The sequence below is a fragment of the Mesoplodon bidens genome, assembly GCF_964165515.1.
Source record: "Mesoplodon bidens genome assembly, chromosome: 5".
Lineage (NCBI taxonomy): Eukaryota > Metazoa > Chordata > Mammalia > Artiodactyla > Ziphiidae > Mesoplodon > Mesoplodon bidens.
In genome coordinates this window covers 112,881,612-112,900,160 of record NC_138161.1, presented here as the reverse complement: position 1 = coordinate 112,900,160, position 18,549 = coordinate 112,881,612, and the positions used below count along the sequence as shown (strand labels likewise).

The following is an 18,549-nucleotide window of genomic DNA, read 5'->3' as shown; positions in this document are numbered from 1 at the left end:
ACACAGATAGGTCAAGGGAGAGCCAGAACTTGAAGGTCTAAGTTCCTTGCTTATTTCACTGCTCCTTATCTGCCCGTGCAGAATATTACCAAACTATACACCTGCTGTCTCACGATCCTCCTCAGCAAAATCACACACAGCGTACTTAAAGCTGTCCCATGCAGCACTGGTTATGCTGCCTTTGAGTGCCATCATCCGCTCCCCAATCCGGAGGGCCAACTCCACAAACTGCGCTGGACAACTGCTCTCAGCCAAGGCCTCCTGTGGAGCCCCACGTTGTTCTGAACTCATTTACTCAGTTGTGTCCTCTTCCTAACATTTAATTTTGTGCTCTAGCCATCGGTCTTAACCCTCATATTGCCACTGACAAAAGTTACACGATAGTGCTGGAGTTCTCACAAAGAAACAAAGGAAAACTACCATATTGGAGGTTTAAAGATAAATTCTACAGTGGCCTAAACACCTTGAAGGAAATGGCTAAGGAAAAGAGAATACCGGATAATTAGAAGCTAGTGGAAGTTATTTGACATGAAGAGTATCGTAATCATATCTGGGAGTACTGACTAGTAGTGTATGATTTCAATCTATTTAAAATAATATTAATACAGTTTCATGAAGAATGTGCTAGAAATGACTAAAAGCATTGGTTCTCCTACTTCTAGGAAAGAATCCTCCAGCGTCCATTTCCAAACCCCAACGAGGGGTAAGTGATTCTCTCATCCATTTTTATCCTCAGGTTTGTGAATCCCTACAGAGTATTAATCTTCCATTTCTGTAACAGGTCAGTTCCTTCTGAACAAAGCCTACTATCTCATTTCCACAGCCCAGGTTTGAATCCTATTCATAAGTTTGATATTTTAATTAGGGGATAATTTTTAACGATATTCTCTATTTCCACTGTATTTGTATATATTTTCTATCTTCTGGAACCAATTTATTAAAATTGTCTAGAAAACTATTCTAGTTAAAATAAGAAACACTACTACTTACCCATTTGTTGAGGAATGACATATAAATTACTCAGCACAGCGCCCAACACATCTTAACACTGAATATTTGCTTTAATAACCTACAGTCCTGCATCCTGCAGTTAATACCATCCTGCAACTGATACCTTTCAGATGCTCAAATAAAGACACTAGTAGCCTCAACCACCTATTATTTGCATCTAGCACAAAGCCTGTTACTAAGTAGGTGATCCATGCTGAATACCGTGCCCCTACAAGGATTCAAATCAATAGAAAACACAATTACTATCACAGATAATACATTCTTTGGGCCCCTTCACCACCTTGACACAGGCATCATAGTTTCAGAATCTTATTAACAATGGGATAAGCTAGGAAAAATTAAGAAAGTTACAACTTTAAGAGTTCATCTGTATAAATTGATAAATATGCAAAGGCTCAAATGTTCTCTACTTCACAATTCAAGTCCATTTCTAAACTTGTTTTCCCAGTAGTTTGAAAAATCACTTTGAAAATGTCGCTCTCATTTACAGTATCACATCCCAGCTCTTACTCGTATGCATATACAACTGCATGAGTGTGTTCGTAAAATGTTTTTACTATAAATGTCCTTTTAAGGACATCTGAAAATGATAAAAGAACTAAAATCATGAGACTCAAAATTTACCTTTAGTTCACTTAAAACTCTTCTGCTTCATTGGTTCTTTATCCGTCAAATGAATATAATTTATTCCAATACCATCATCAGTTTCATCAAAGTGGAGGGAAAAATTGCCAGCACTCCGAAGAAAATTTTTTAATTCCGTCCAAACATATAATCATTAAAATCTTCATACTCCCTTTGTGCATGATAAATTGTCAAGTAAGACTCAATAACGTAACATTAATTCAAATGACTTCCATTTTTTCTGTAATCTTCAGAAGGTGGGAGAACTATCATGTAGAGTATCTCACCACCCCTCTCCCTACCATTCCTAATCATTCAAGAAAAAGTGTGATCTAGGAAATGGGTTAGTAGACTATAGGTGGTATTATTATGTATAATTGGTTAAAGCACCATGCTAATAAAGTCAGGGTCCTAGGATTAATCTCTGCAAAAGCCAGTTAGTTTTTATTTGTCCCAAGGACCCGAACTGCACTCCTAGCTGCAGACGGCTTTCTTACAATGTGTCCCACTGGTCACAAAATAGGGAGGGGGGACTGGCAAGGAGGTAAATGGATGAAAACAAATCTTCATTAACGGGAAAAAAAAAATTCCCATGTATGATGATAATTGAATCTTATCTACAAAGAAAAAAAATCATATATGTTCTTATGCCCTTATTCTTGGCTCTATGTTAAGTTTATCTCAAGTCTAAAATACTGGGTGACTAACACTTGACTCCTGTATTTTAGAACTGCCTAATAAATAATGTTCTACATAAAGCTACAGTACATAAAGCTACAGTAAAGGCCCTGCTAACTGTTACCCAATTTGTGTAACAAACTGTTCATTCCATATAGACATCCTTTTTCTCTTTTTAATATTGATCTTTCCACAGTTTTAAAATATTTTCCATTAGTTATTTGGTTCAGAATATTGTGAAAAATTCAGCTAGGAAATTATTCATAAAACTGTATTCTGATTTTATTTTTCAAACAGCCAGTGTCCACATTTAAAATGCAGAATTTGCAAATATAAATTATCTAATAATTAAAAATAAAACAAAAACAACTTCCTTTAGTATCATAATACATAAGATGGTATTATAAACTCCAAATGGCAAGGTTAACTACATGACAATAATGCCAGAAGCTGTGAAACTCATTAAACCTCTAAATGAATAGGTCAGTTTAAAGAACATTTCTGTGTTCCATGATTATGCATGAAACAAACTTTCATTGTATTATAAAGGCTCAGCAATTCATTCAGCATAATATGGGGTCAAGCAAATTTTTATTTTTACAATGACAATAAAAAACGCATTTAAACAACAACAAAAAATCCTCCCAATTGTTTAAAAACAATTCTGTTTGGAGGGTAAAATGTATTTTAAAATATATCGACTTACTGAATTTCAATCGCCAGGCTGCTGACTACCAATGTGAAAGTCTGTATTTAAAAATATCACAAATATCTTTTCATTTGACAGTGAAATTTTCAATGTGATAAGTTTCATTGCAAAGCAATTTTCACCTGAGTAGACTTTGAAATTTAGTGCTCATATATTTGAAGGGGAGGTGGGGAAGGAAAGACCCACTTGTGTCAGATACTGAGTTTGTAGTTCTTTCACACTGATTTCCCAGAGGGCTGAAGAAACATCGGCTATGACCTTTCAGGACATACATGATGCTCCCCTTTTTCCTATAAATTTGTTCTGGCATTTTATAAATTCCCAGTATCCATATTTCCACTTAGTTACCCACTCAAGCATAGCAACCAAATTCATTCAATTCTATACAACAGTGTCTATATTATGTACATGTTTAATTATCAATAGGAAATAGAAAATAAAATTTACAGTGATTGAGAAAGGGTGAGAAAATGGGATAGGAAAAGTAATACTGTATATTCAGAATATCCTATTATCCTACCAGTTTCAATGACAAGGTTTTTCCTTTATTAGTTGAAATACAAAGAAGGCATAGGGGATCCCAGGAAAATAACACTATATATCAGAAAATTCAACGTGCTCCACCATCAGGATTTCCATTACACATTTAATTTCTTCTGTACAATTTTTATAAACTTGTTTTTCTTTTCAAAATCATCAGATTTCCAGATTAAATTCAGCACTACACAGTATGCCCTTGAAGTAAAATGAGGTTACCTGCTTTATTTGGATACCAAGTTCCCTTCCAGACAGCATTAAAATAAAGACAAGTAAGACTACACAGATAAAATCCAGTATAATTCAAATCCAACAATGAAAAATTTCCCCCATATTGTTGCAAAATTCTTTCTACTGAAATGCTCTGCTACAATAATAAAAAGCATACATTACATATAAAAGATACCAGTGTACTAAAAAGTGACAGAAGTGGACTAGCAAATCCTTCAAAGCACATTATATAAATGACTAGCATTTAAAAACATTTTTCCTATAAAATGTAGGTCATATACATTTATAAATTGGCGGTTTTATTTCTAAAGCAGTGACGTGTGTGTTCAAATAGTTAGCTGTTCTGTACAGTATAATATCTACTCAAATCAAACTACAATAGGTTTGTCTTTCTTTGTATTGAAGTTGAATAAATTCATCTGATCAGCTGAGAAATCAAGGTTGAAAAATAAGTATCTAAAAATCAAAGTAGAAAGTTTAGAATTATTGAAATGTAGCTATGAAATATGAAGAGAACTATTTCACAATGGAGCTGAAGTCACCTCAAAACTTATGGGCTTGAATCTAAAACAGAAACAAATATTAAAATCCAAAGCAAACCACAAAGTTAGGTAGCAGTACAGAAGCAGGCAAAAAAACACACCCCCTTCCTTCAGTGTGATGGGCACTAAGTTTTGCAGTCTTCCTCCATCTTGCAGAAGGGTGGTAAGGCCATTCAATGCTTAGTGAAAGTGAGTACAGATGAAGGCAGATTTAGCCTGTCTCCCCTGCAACTTCAATTATGCTGTGTAAACAGTGTTACGTTCCAATAGGAGGAACAATGGAATTTGCTTATAAAAACTGATTAAAGATAATCATTATTAAATGAAATAAAGATAATTAATAACTCTGAAATGTTTTTAGAACTTTCCTGATGCTACTTGTAAAGTTAGCACTGCTATGTATTATTGCTTACATACAGTACAACATCATATGCCTTCTAACATAAAGCAGTACTGTGATTTGTTTGTACATATTTACAGATTCTTAAAAACAAGCTGTAAAAACATTACATACTTTCAAACAATACAAATTAGCACATTGGTACTCACTTCAAAACAAATGGAATGCATAACATTAATAAACATCATAAAGGAAGACTCACATAAAAGTCCTTGATTGTCAAGACACGTTTATATATAAACTCTAACTGTGCAGAATTAAAGATTCAATCATAGGTACATCCTTATTTGATGAACCATATTTACAGCATGGTATTGCATAAAAAAATAAAATAATGTTTACAGGGTTTTACTTTTTTATCCATTGGATTAAAGAAAGCAACAAACACAACAAGAAATGTTTGTCTGCTTTAGTTTGTTTCCTACCAAAGTTTAAGTGAAAAAGGAAACATACGTTTTTTTATTTGCAGAATATAGCAAAAACAACTGGAAAATTATTTCCCTGAAATAAAGCAATTTGAAACGGAAAATGTTTAAATTAAATTGAAGAGTCAAAAAGTTTCTCATTGTATTATAATAGTGCTTCTTCAAGTAAATATACTGTGAAAAAACGAGTTCTAGTTTAAAATGTTCTAAGTCTAAGAAATGTAGTTTTACAGTAATGCCTACTTTTAAGTTTCCCGGCTTTTTTTTTTTTTTTTTTTTAACAGCCCTTTAAAAACCCAAATTAATAAAATGAAAGAAGTGGCAAAAGATCTAACCTAGCTGGCACTTTGCAAGTTTCTCTGGCCTGTGGAAATGAAAGCCTACCCTGAGCACAAGGCCTCTTTTGCCTCTCAAAACGAGAAAAATCACCCGACCATGGACAGTCCTCACTCAGCCAGAGCTAAAAGGATGGATTTCTATGGTATCAACTAGAAAATCTGCAAGTAGATCCAAAAAGTTTAAGAGCCACTTCAAATATTCTGAACCAAATGAAATATGTGTGCAATAAGTTTTTTTTAAAAAACACGCTTTTAGAAGATGTTCAAGAGATATTACTTCAACTAATGTGATCTGTTTCCAATCTTCAAACATGAGAACAGGTCCTAAGAAAGCACATCTCACTCACTCACACTTTGCCAAGTTTAAGGGTGTAAGAGTATGTTTTCATAGAACAATTTGCTCACCAAGAGAAATGAAAAAAAAATTGCAAAAGGATATCCTCAATATTCTGATTTAAAGCAGCACAAAAGGCTACTTGCTTTCTCTATTAATGCCCAGATAGAAATTAAGTAACTTTCTGAACCAAAGTGGGGAAACCCAAACTGCTGAGATGTTTATCATATGATGATAATACAAGGTAACTCTGGTAGGCATGTAGAATTTCACAGTAAGAGAGCAATGACTATACTTAAAAAGTGGTAAGTCAGTAAATTATGCCAAAGTATCATTTATCTCAAAATATGCTTATAATGTGGTAGAAAAGTCTGCCATTATGTAGATGTAAAGAAATGTGGTGAACACAGGAATGCAACACCTGAACTGCTTGCATGACTGCCACTTTCAAAGGCCTTCCCTCCTTGACTTACTGCTCAGCAGTAGAGCCACATTCTAAAAACTGTGCTGGTGATGTTAACACAAACAAAAAACCTTATTCTGTACCAAGTTCTCAGCAGAACAGAAAGAAATTCTAACCAGGCTCAAAACAAAAACAAAAAAACAAAATAAAAGCCTACCATCATCCAATAGTAGTATGAGAAAAACAAAAATGCCTATACCTAGGGAGAGCACAGTTCCATTGTTAACATCTCGCCTGAATGAAGCCTTCTTGAGGTTGTAATGTGCAACGCAAGACACACCATTCTTAAGAGTCAATAATGGCAGAACTTCAATATCTACTTCAAAGAAGTCTAAAATTCTTGAAAAATTTGGCAGCAAAGAAAGCTGTCAAATGGGAAAATATTTCAAGCAAAGTTTAATAACCAAAGTGTAGAGGAAACCCATATTAAACATAATTTATATTCCTTATCATAAAAACACCATATATTCAAAATAAATGCAAAAGATGTTAAGGGTAGATATTTCTTTGCTCCCTTTCTTTATGAGAACAGTCTTGGGATAACATTAAATAAAAGAAAAAAATAATTTAAATGTATAACATTCTATACTGAAACAAAGACTGCAGATCTATAAGGCCAATACAAAAGTTAAAATGGAAATTAACATAAAGTTGCATCTTCCAAGGGTTTTAATTTTAGATTATCACTGGTGCTATATCAGTACGTGTGCATTGTGACAAAGATGGTGGAAATTTAACATAAAAAACCAAAAAGTTGGAAGAAATTAAACAGGATAATAAAATCAATATAACTAATGTTACTTTCCCAAAATTAAAACTGTCCAATGTGTAACTCAAACCATCATTCTTTAGAAAAGTATACATATAATATGTATATATATAAAAGCACTATTTCTTGTACCATGCTGTATTATTTTAAGACAAAGAATTAAAAAAAAAAAAAAACATTCGTGGTATAAGGATAAAGTCTGTAGTTTATTTAGATTTTGAAATGCAACAAAAAGTTTCCGATCACTCATCTAGCTGAAAAAGAAACTGTAGTTACTAGAATTAGTAAACACTCTTGGTTTGTAAAATTGTAATGAGCAGTGTTCATTAAAAAGTAACTCAAGATAAAATAAGCAATTAAAATGCCCATTTCTTTAGTTTCTCTGGATACTGTTTAATTATCCAATCTATCAAGATTCTAGAAAGAGAAGGATTAAACCAGGTTTTACAGTTCCAAAGATATCCAATTTCCTTTTATTGCCAAAAATTAAAATTTTCAATTATGAGATGATTATGACACAACCATATCAAACCTAAAAATCTAAATTTTTTTTTTTACTTTGAGAAATCAAAAATACCAAATAGATTCTAAGTGCTCTATGTTAACTGAAGTGTATATGTAAAGTAAAATACAATTAAGCTTTAAAATGTGGAATATACATTTTGTATAAGCATTATGTTCTTGGGAATGTAATCTACAGAATATCTTTTTACTAAAACTTCAAAACCTTGATACTTGCACATGAAAAATCATAAAAAATATCTAGGTACAACTGTACAAAGAAACTGACACCAATATGCATACTTCCATAGAGAAGTGAATGCTTCAACAGTTATGTGTTTTGGTAAAAGTTTTGAAAGTATGCATATTTTTAAAGTAATTAGGCTTTTAAATAGTGGAGTCTTAGACTATCAGATTTTTATTACTTTTTTTCTCAAAAAAAAAACATGTCAATATAATGCAAAATGAAAATCAAGGGTATATGCCATATCATTCTTTTTAAAAGGTGGTTTCCTTTTTCCCCCTATAGGACACACTAATTTATTTAAGCCATAATCTCTTGACATTTAAACTTTTAAGTTCACTCTGTCTATAAAGTATACTCAGATTCCCTGCTGAAGTGCCATGACTATGCTGAAAAACTTAGAAACAGTATGAGTAAATTTCACACAATTACTAATCTCCTAAAAATGTACAATATTATCAGTTAGGAAACAATTGTGCGAAAGTCTTTTTTTTTTCCTTTTAAACTTGGTGTAGGTGGAATAGCAAGTTTCTGATCTAAAACAAATAATGCATTGCTTCTATAAAGGTGACAACATGTAAGGCAGTTCAAAGAATGCTGACTAACCAAACAAAATGCAGTTATTGGATTATCTTGCTATTCATATCAGCTTAACTTGTTTTAACGCATTGCTCTTAAATCTGTACAGCACTCCATTTTACACAGAGTAACCCCACTCTTGATTAATCTGTTCTAAAGTGCCAGTATTATTTACACATTTTTTTAGCCAAAAGTCTGGCCAGTTGTGGCATCAGGTGAGGATGTCATCCCAGCTCTATTATCATTTACATTCACCAAGGGAAATTCTGGAAATTCTGCACTTGTCCCTGGTCCCCGAAGGTTCACCTGTCCATTGGCAGTGCTAAACTGAGTAGCTATTCCAGCTCTGGATCCATGATATGGAGCACGGAAGGGTTGTTCAAAAGAGCTCATTTGGTAAGCTTGGTGGACAGGCTGAGCCTCAGCTTTCTTCTGAGAAGTCACTTGATCCAAAAAGTCCTGTGTTGATGTGGCAGAAGCATGGTTTGTCTCATCACCTGAAAAGGGAAATGAGTGCTGTGAATCACCAACTATTAGTCCAAAGTGGGACTTATCTGGAGTTGTTCTTAATGGAGAATTCATTCCTGATCGAAAGCTATTGATGGGCATGGCTGCATAGACTTGCTTGTCTATGGAAGAGAATGCTGGCTGATTTGGAAGGGTCTGGTTATCGGTCACAAAGTTAAGGCTCGGGCTATTCAAATAGGCATCATTTTGGCTAGTTCTGTCCAAAGCCTGCTGCAGAAACTTTGAGTATTCCTGCAACATGTTGGCTTTATCTGATGAGGATGCTTGGGAGCTTGATCCAACATTCTCCGACTGGGTAACCTCAGGTACTTCAGAAGAGTTTATTGATATGCTAGAAGTCACCTCAGTGTCCGCCACACTGAACGATATCTCATGTTGTCCATTAGCTTTATGAGAATAATGATCCAACAGAGTCTGCAGTACCTCATCTGGAATAACATTTTTGTCATGATTACTTTTTATCTCCACATTCAGTGCCTGTGAATCTAATATGGATGCTGTGGTACTCTCATCAATGACACTTGCCACAGCTGCCTGTGTTACAGAAGGCTGAGAAGCTATGGTACCCACATTCAGCGCATACTCCCTACTATTGTTACTTGCTGCCTGAAGATATCGCTTCTTCTTCAAAAACTGCATGGCATCATCATAATTAGTGCTACTGTGCACAGGTTTACTAGGCCCCTCTTGCAAATTGTCAACCTGGTCAATGTCAGCATTGCCTTCTGAGTCCAGTAAAGCTTGTTTGTCCACAAGTTCAAAAGCATACTTTGAAACTTTGCTCTCTTCATATGTGGATAAAGGCGAAATTGTTTGATTTTGCTCCAATGGCTGTTTCAGACTTCTCTTACTATTAATTTTTTTGAGAACCAACTTAGGTGGATGTATTTCTCCTGATGCATCTTCTAAATGCGATCCTCCAACTGAAGAATGCGGCATTTCAACAGCATACTCTGCCACCATATACTCATCTTTTACTTTAGTACTTGAAGAGTAAAGAGGCAAGTAATCATTTTTGTCTTTCTTCAGGTCAGATTTGTCCAAAGAACTCTCTTTGTCCATCCCAGATGATTTTTTCTCAGTTTTCTGCCTTTTCTTTTTTGGCAGTGAGTTATCTTTTGGTGATGTAGAAAAGCCAGAATCTTCCTCAGATGTCAGAAGGCCACCTTTGATGGCACATCTGTTTAGTTTTTTGTCATGATTTTCATGGCACATACGTTTATGTTTCAGTACACGATCTGTTCTGGAAAAATACTGTCGAATTCAAAGTTCGGAAGTGAGTTTTTTGTTTTAGTTTGTATTTTGGTCAACCAAGAAAAGAAAAGAAAAAAATGGAATTAATATAAAGATAGATGTAAGTATAATAATATGAGCAACTCCAAACTAATTTGCTGAGCCAACTGTTTATTACAAATTGAATCAACAGCAGTTAGGAAGTTCTTCAAATAGTTTTAGTAGTAACATTTTCTAATTTAACTTATTAGAATTGTTTTATAATTTAATTTCAGATAGAAGAGTTTCAATGTCACTCATACCACAATAAAGTGATTTAAAAAAAAAATTCAAACCGCACCTTACCTGTAAACAGTATTCACACTGGTAGGGTTTTTCTCCACTATGAGTTCTCTTATGCCTTTCCATATGGTATTTTTGAATGAATCTCATACCACATTCATCACAGCGAAATGGTTTTTCACCTAGCACATGATACAGAAAGTTTAAAACAAAACAAATACTGTAAAATAATGAATTACTTTACCACAAGGACCTCTAAATAAATGGCTTTTGAACGTTGCCATACTTTGTTCTTTTTAAATGGCAAAAGTCTCCCTCATACTAAACATGTCTTCCAGTTTAATTTGTCAAGAATATCTTGCTTTGTAAAAATGAAAGAGATTGGTACACGCCATTGGAAAGAAAAGGTTGAAAGCAGGCATACTCAATTTCCCTTTTACTGTATGTGTACATAATATACACCTTCCATAGAGACCGGTATTATTACCAGGACCTTAACAGTAATATGAACAGGGTTTCAGTAGAGTGGCTGATGTTTCTAATCCTTTTTTCAATCATACAAAAAGTATTTCAGAAAATTTTTTGAAAAAACAAAATGTTACCCATACATAGTCCAGCACAATTCTTGGGTATACCTTTTTAATTCTTCATGTCTTTTCAAAGATATTTGTGGTTAAATGAAATCTGAATCCTAGGAAAATATTTTTTAAATCTAATTTATTAAAACATAAGAAGAACTTAAATTAGAGACTAAGTTTTAAAAGTAATGTTTGTTTATACTGATTCTCTTTTCCTCGACTCAAACCAGCATTTCTCATGTCTTTTCGGGAGCGAATTAAATTGAGGGCTGTTAACTGGGCACATGACCCCCACACCACCCCCAGTTTTTTTTTTTTTTTAAATCACATTAAGAACTTCTCAGCTTTAATGAACCATTACTAAGAAGATCTAAAATGGCTTTTACTGATAAAGCCACAGCCTAAGTAAATAGAAGGGTGTGACAAGAAGTTATCTTAAATAATGCTTGTTTGGGAAAACACTGTTTCTACCCTTCATACAGTCAACAAAACTTTACTGAATACTTCTCCTCTACCCATAAAAGTATAAGACGTGTTACTTGTCCTCAAAGAGTTTATGACATAATTGGAAAAACAAGAAAGAAATAACTAACAGAACTACATCCAGCTTTGGTTTACCTTTATAACTTTATAATCCACTAGTTATCTTCTTAACATTTTTCTCCAGCCAAATCGAAGAGCCTACCATCTCATGCTTTCCTACTTCTGCCTTGATTCACGCAGCTCTCTTAGTCCACCTCCGTTGTGTTCAGGTACTACACTCCCCTCAAGGCCCAGCCCATCTCCTCTAGGATACTTTGCCCTATTCCCCTAGAGGAAAGGCATCTTTATCTTCTTTAACTTTCCAGAGAACTTCAGCTGTACCTCTCCAATGGCACTCATTACTTTCATTCCAATAATTATTTTGTACAAATCTATTCTTTTAACTAAATTACATTTCTTTAGGTCAGAATCTGGGCCTAAATTATCTTTACATAGCTCAAAATACTTCAGGCAATTTTTAAGGGCCACATGAATGGCATAAAGGATTATTACAGTGGATTATAATTGGAAAAAATGTTATTATGAGCTGGTATGATTTGGGAAAGCTTCTTGTGTTAGAATCTAAGCTGAGTAGCCCTTTAAGGGATTGTGTGTATGAGATGAAAGCCAAGGAAAGAAAATTTAGTGAGGAGTAACAGAGCAACTAAGGGTTGAGATACTATAAAATATACTGGAGAACTGGTACCTAACAAGGCAATTAAATTTGGCAACAAATAAATTATTTGAAACTTTCAAGAACTGCAACTTCTGTGATCGCTATGGAGTTACCAAATTTTAGGGCCGAAGGGGCTTTGAAATGGCTTCAAACTATGCTCTTGGGGGCTCCACAGAGGCCCCCAAAGGATCATCCTGGTGTGGCAAATGGCTCTAAGGTTGCCACCCAAAATTCAGGACAGAACAGCTCCACTTCTGTACACAGGGAGTCTGAGTAAGGACTCCAGGGTTCAAAGGCTAGAATGGAGACCTAACACAACTAATCTCGACCAATTTACTTATTTTTCCAAAAAAGAAAGTCCAGAAAAATTAAGATACTTGTCCAAGCGGTTAGTAAGTGGATAACTAATGAAGCAACAAAAGCTGGAAGAGAAGACCACTTATTTAGGAAGTTTGAAAGTGAAAGAAATGAGAAAAAGGAAGTGAGAAGTAATAGGAGGCAATCCATTTGAGATTAAGAATTGGTAAGGGTGGGAAACTGAACTAAAATGGAATATTATGGTGAATAATCGAAATAACAAGATCCCAGAAGAACTAGGATGAAAAGGGGAGGAGAGTACAAGTATTATCTTAAAAAGAAGTTTAAGAATAGGTACATATTTTGAAATAAAGACTGTATATGATAGAGCTCATTAAGATCAGAAGTTAAAGTCATTCTTCAAAAGTGAGAGAGGATCAAAGAGAAAATTAGCGAACTTATTAGAATTCAATTAATTCTACATGATATTCATGAAATGGAAGACTTTAATGTTAAAAATGATAATACACACCACATTGGTCAAAGCAGAAGATGACAACCTGATCCTAAAATTCATATGGAAATGCAAGGGATCCATAACAGCTAAAGCAATCTTGAAAAAGAAGTACTAAGTAGGAAGACTCAGACTTCCCAACTTCAAAACTTACAATCAAGCTGCAGTAGTAAGATAGTGTGGTAATGGCATAAGGATAGACATACATATCGAGGAATAGAATCGAGAGTCTAGAAATAAACCTTTACATTTATAGTCGACTGACTTCAGTCGGGAAAAAACAGTCTTTTCAACAATGACACTGGGACAGTTTGATACCCATATGCAAAAGAATGGGGTTGGACCCCAACCTCACACTGTATACAAAAATTAACTCAAAATGGATCATAGGCCTAAATGTGGGAACTAAAACTGTAGAACTCTTGGAAGAAAATATAGGAATAAATCCTGACTGGATTAGGCAATGATTTCTTAGATACAACACCAAAAGCACAAGCAAACAAACAAAAAATAAATAAAATATACCTCATCAAAATTAAAAACTTTGTGCTTCAAAGGACACTATCAAGAAAGTAAAAAGACAAAATGCTGTAGTAGCTGCTGTGGGAAATAGTTTGGCAATTCCTCAAAATGTTAAACTTAGAATCACCATACAAGCCAACTGTTCTACTCCTAGGTATATACCCTAAAGAAGTGCAAACAGGGATTCACTCAGAGATTTGTATACCAATGCTCACAGCAGCATTATTCACAACAACCAAAATATGGAAGCAACCCAAGTGTTGAATGGATAAACAAAATTTGATATATACAGACAATGGAATATTTTTCAGCCATAAAAAGGAATGAAATTCTGATACATGATACAACATGGATGAACCTTGAATAAAATATGCTAAGTGAAAGAAACCAGGCACAAAAAGGACAAATACTTCGTGATTCCATTTATATGAAATACCTAGAGTAGGCAAATTCACAGGAATAGAAAGTAGAAGAAAGGTTACCAGGGACTGGCAGAGGAAGGAAAGGGGAGTTACTGCTTAATGGTTACAGGTTTTTGTTTGTGTATAATTTTGTTACACAATGTTATAAATGTACTTCACTACACTACATTGTATGCTTGAAAATGATTAAATGATAAACTTCAAGTTACCGGGTTTTTTTAAAAAAGGTGAAAAGACAATCCACAGAATGGGAAAAAATATTTGCAAATCATATGTCTGATAAGGGATGTATATCCAGTATGTTAAAAAAAAACTCTTACAGGGCTTCCCTGGTGGTGCAGTGGTTGAGAGTCTGCCTGCCGATGCGGGGGACACGGGTTCGTGCCCCGGTCTGGGGGGATCCCACATGCCGCGGAGCTGCTGGGCCCGTGAGCCATGGCCACTGAGCCTGCATGTCCGGAGCCTGTGCTCCGCAACGGGAGAGGCCACAGCAGTGAGAGGCCCGTACCGGAAAAAAAAACCCACAGAAAACCCCCCAAAAAACTCCTCTTACAACTCAACAATAAAAAGACAAATAAGCTAATTTAATAACAGGTAATGGATCTGAATGAACATTTCTCCAAATAATATATACAAATAGCCAATAAGTACATGAGAAGATGCTCAACATCACTACTCGTTAAGGAAATGCAAATCAGTATCACGAGATACCACTTCACACCCAATAGGACAGTTAAAACAGAAAGGACAGTAACAAGGGTTAGCATGGATGCAGAGAAACTGGAACCCTCACACTTGGGTGGTAGGATTGTAAAGTGGTACAGCTGCTTTGGAAAACAATTTTGCAGATCCTTAAAATGTTAAACATAAGAGTTACCATATGACTCGGCAATTCCACTCCAAAGCATATACCCAAGAGTACTGAAAACGTTATTTCCACACAAAAACAAATATTCCTAACAGCATTATTCATAACAGCCAAAAAGTAAAAACAACTCAAATGTCCCTGAACTAATGAATGAATAAACAAAATATGGTCTATTCATACATGGAATATTATTTAGCTATAAAAAGTAATAGAAGTAAATGCTACAACACGAATGAACCTTGAAAACATTATGCTAAGTGAAAGGAACTAGACAAAAAAGACCACCTACTGTTGATTCCATTCATAAGAAATGTCCAGAACAGGGAAATCCATAGAGTCAGAAAGGAGAGTAAAGATTGCTTAGTGCTGGGAGGAAGGGGTACAGGATTTTAGAATGGTGAAAGTTATTCTAAAAATTAGACTGTGGTGACAGCTGTGCAACTCTGTGAATATACCATAAACTATTGAATTGTACACTTTAAAGGGGTGGGTTTTTTGATATTGTCAATTACATCTCAATAAGGTTGCAACTTTAATACTGCATGATAACATAACGGACACCACACAAAGTGAATGAGAAATGATTTCTTCCCACAAGGAGCTAGCAATTAAATTCAAAATAAATTAAATGGAGAAAAATCGTGCTTAAATTATTTGCTACATATTAGTAGAAGATCAAGAATTAAAAGCTTATTTAACCAGAAGCAACATTAAGAAATTTACTTTAACAAACATTAATGCCTTAAAAGCAATTTGTAAAAATGTTCCTTTGTTGCTTAAAACAAAACACTTTCACGGTCCCCTAAATAGAACAATTATGATGGCTAAGTCAGCCAGAAATGAATGTAAACACAAATTCATCTTCCGTAGTCATTTATTTTTTGATTACCTTATTTCTAATCCTTTGTCTTTTGTTCTGCTTTAGTATTTATTTTCCTTTTTTACTCTACCATCTTTCTCTGCATCTTGTTCTCCCTCTCCCATTTTTTCCCTCTTCTTCTCTCTCTCCCTTTTTAACTAGCCAGTCCAGAATAAAACTTTTTAAGTTTTGCCATTTAAGGATCCTTGTTTGTTTATGGATTAGATCACATACTTAAATGATTCCCCCCCCCCGACAAAATCGAAACAATATAGAGAAGTATACAGGAAAAAGTCTTCCTCTTATCTTTGCCCCTCCATAGGTAACTACATTTATTTGTTTGGGTCTGTTTCTTTCCAGAGTTTCTTGACACAGGCATAAGCAAAAATAAGTACAGGGCTTCCCTGGTGGCACAGTGTTTGAGAGTCCACCTGCCGATGCAGGGGACACGGGTTCGTGCCCCGGTCCGGGAAGATCCCACATGCCACGGAGCAGCTAGGCCCGTGAGCCATGGCCACTGAGCCTGCGTGTCCAGAGCCTGTGCTCCGCAACGGGAGAGGCCACAACAGTGAGAGGTCCGCGTACCGCAAAAAAAAAAAAAAAGTACATTCTTTTTGTAATTTTTCCCTCTTTCTTACATGAAGATAGTGTATTTTATTGTGTTCTGCATCTTTTTTTTAATTCAGTAATTTGGAGATCTTATCAGTAGAAAAAGAGCTAGCTCGTTTGTTCTGACAGCTGATATCATTCACTGATGGATAGACATACAATTTATTTAACCAACCCCCTATTATTTCCAAACATTTCCTGTTATAAATAGTGCTGTAATAGATACCCTGTCAATGCAAAAAATTTGCAGGTACATCCGCAGGATAAATTCTCAATAACAGAATTCCTGGTCAAATAACAAATATATTTGTGATTTTGAAATACACTGCCAAAATTGGTCTCCACAAGAGATATTAATATGTACCCCTCCGGTCATGTATGAGTGACTGTTTCCCTATAACCCTGCCATATACTACTATATTGTTAAACTTCCTGATGACTACAAATCCAATATGTGAAAAAACAATATTTCAGTATGACGTTGACCATCTTACATGTCATTTTCTAAGAACTGTCTGCACCTATCTTTCACCTATTTTTTTTTTTAAACTAGGTTGCTGATCTTTTTCTTGATGATTTATAAGAGCTTTATTAAAGAGACTGGTTGGTCATTTGTCTGTATGAGTTCCAGTTTTGTTTTGTTTTTTTTTAAATAGTGGGGGTGGAGTTGTTTGGCTACTAAGGGTTTTAATTTTTACATAGATGAATTTATCAATCATTTATTTTATGGCTATTAAATTTTGAGTGTTATTTAGAAAGAACATTCCTGTTCCAATCTGTCCATATTTTTAACGACACGTATGTAGTTTCATCTTTTACATTAAATCGCATACATTTGAAGTTCATCCTGAGGTAGAATGTGATGGATAAACTCTGTCTTTCCAGATGGCTATCCAGTTTTTCCAACATCATTTACTACAAGGTTCATCTTTTCTTGATCACATTTTTTACCACAATCATACACTAGTAAGTTCCATAGGTCTATTTCTAGACCTTCTATTCTGTTCTATGGGACTATTCATAAGCCAGAATAAACAAGTTTTAGTTATTAAGACTTTATAATATACTTCATCATGTGGTAGGACTAATCCCCCTCACTGTTTTTCTTTTGTTTTTCTCTGGTTTGTCTTGTTTGTGCACTTTCCAAATCATTTCTGAATTAGCTTAGTATCTATGGTGGGGGGAAGGGAGAGTTGCCTGAAATGTTTATGTTAACTTATGGAACATTGATACACTTTATGTACTTTATGATGTTAACTCTTCTCACTGAAAAAAGTGGGGGTGGGGTTGTTTTGTTTTGTGTCCTCAGTAGTGTTTTAATAATTTCCTAATAAGGAATTTTCTACATTTCTTGTTGCTGATATTATAAAAAGGGTGTTTACTTCCATTAAATCTTCTACTCTGTGTGTGTACACATACAAAGTATATGGTTTTCTGCAATTTTAATGAATTTGCTGGTTTTTAGTCATTTTCAGTTGACTCTCACGGGTTTTCCAAGTTTACAATAATACAGTTATTTTTAACCTATAATATTTTTCCTACTTTTTCTGGCTATTATTCTCAAATATTATGTTAAAAAGTAACAGTGATAACGTGCTCTGTATCTTGTTCCCAACTTTGGTACTCTGGTATGTCTCTTTTTTTTTTTTCTTTTTTTTTTGCAGTATGCGGGCCTCTCACTGTTGTGGCCTCTCCCGTTGCGGAGCACAGGCTCCAGACACGCAGGCCCAGCGGCTATGGCCCACAGGCCCAGCCGCTCCGAGGCACGTGGGATCCTCCCGGACCGGGGCACGAACCCGTGTCCCCTGCATCGGCAGGCGGACTCTCAACCACTGCGCCACCAGGGAAGCCCTGGTATGTCTCTTGAATGGAAATGAAAATAAAATAGCTGATATATATTTCCTTAAGAAACATAAAAACACTTAAGTGAAATATCTTTAGGAGAAAATCCCATTATTGTTTTTCTCCTTAAGGACCAGAGACCCTCTACTGGGAAAGGAAGACAATCTATACAGCACTTGAGTGATTTTAAGATGAACAGGAAAGACTTACATGAAAAATACCAAGGATTTTGTAAATACTGTTTACAATTTTGGAAAGCAATAACATGGTGAAGAAGAAACAATTTCAAGGTGTTCCACTAATGATAATTTTCCAATACCCAAGGAGCCTGGAGTTTCAATAACAGTTATCAATGAGACCACACTTTTCCCCCACTGCAGTGTTTCTCCCTGGTAACTCTGACACTGCACAC

General features: G+C 35.0%; 1 protein-coding gene across 4 annotated transcripts in view; it reads right to left on the bottom strand.

Moving 5' to 3' along the window:
• Positions 1 to 5,352: 5,352 nt before the first annotated feature.
• The window catches only part of ZNF148 (zinc finger protein 148), a 137,242-nt gene continuing 124,045 nt past the window's right edge, over positions 5,353 to 18,549 (bottom strand). For all 4 annotated transcript variants that reach the window (XM_081236080.1, XM_081236082.1, XM_081236083.1 and 1 more), the window contains 2 exons: positions 10,492 to 10,610; positions 5,353 to 10,167 (listed from right to left, as the gene is read on the bottom strand). In XM_081236080.1, coding sequence (XP_081092206.1) covers positions 8,569 to 10,167; positions 10,492 to 10,610 — 1,718 coding nt within the window. In that variant the 3' untranslated portion in view covers positions 5,353 to 8,568. The remainder of the gene's footprint in view (positions 10,168 to 10,491; positions 10,611 to 18,549) is intronic.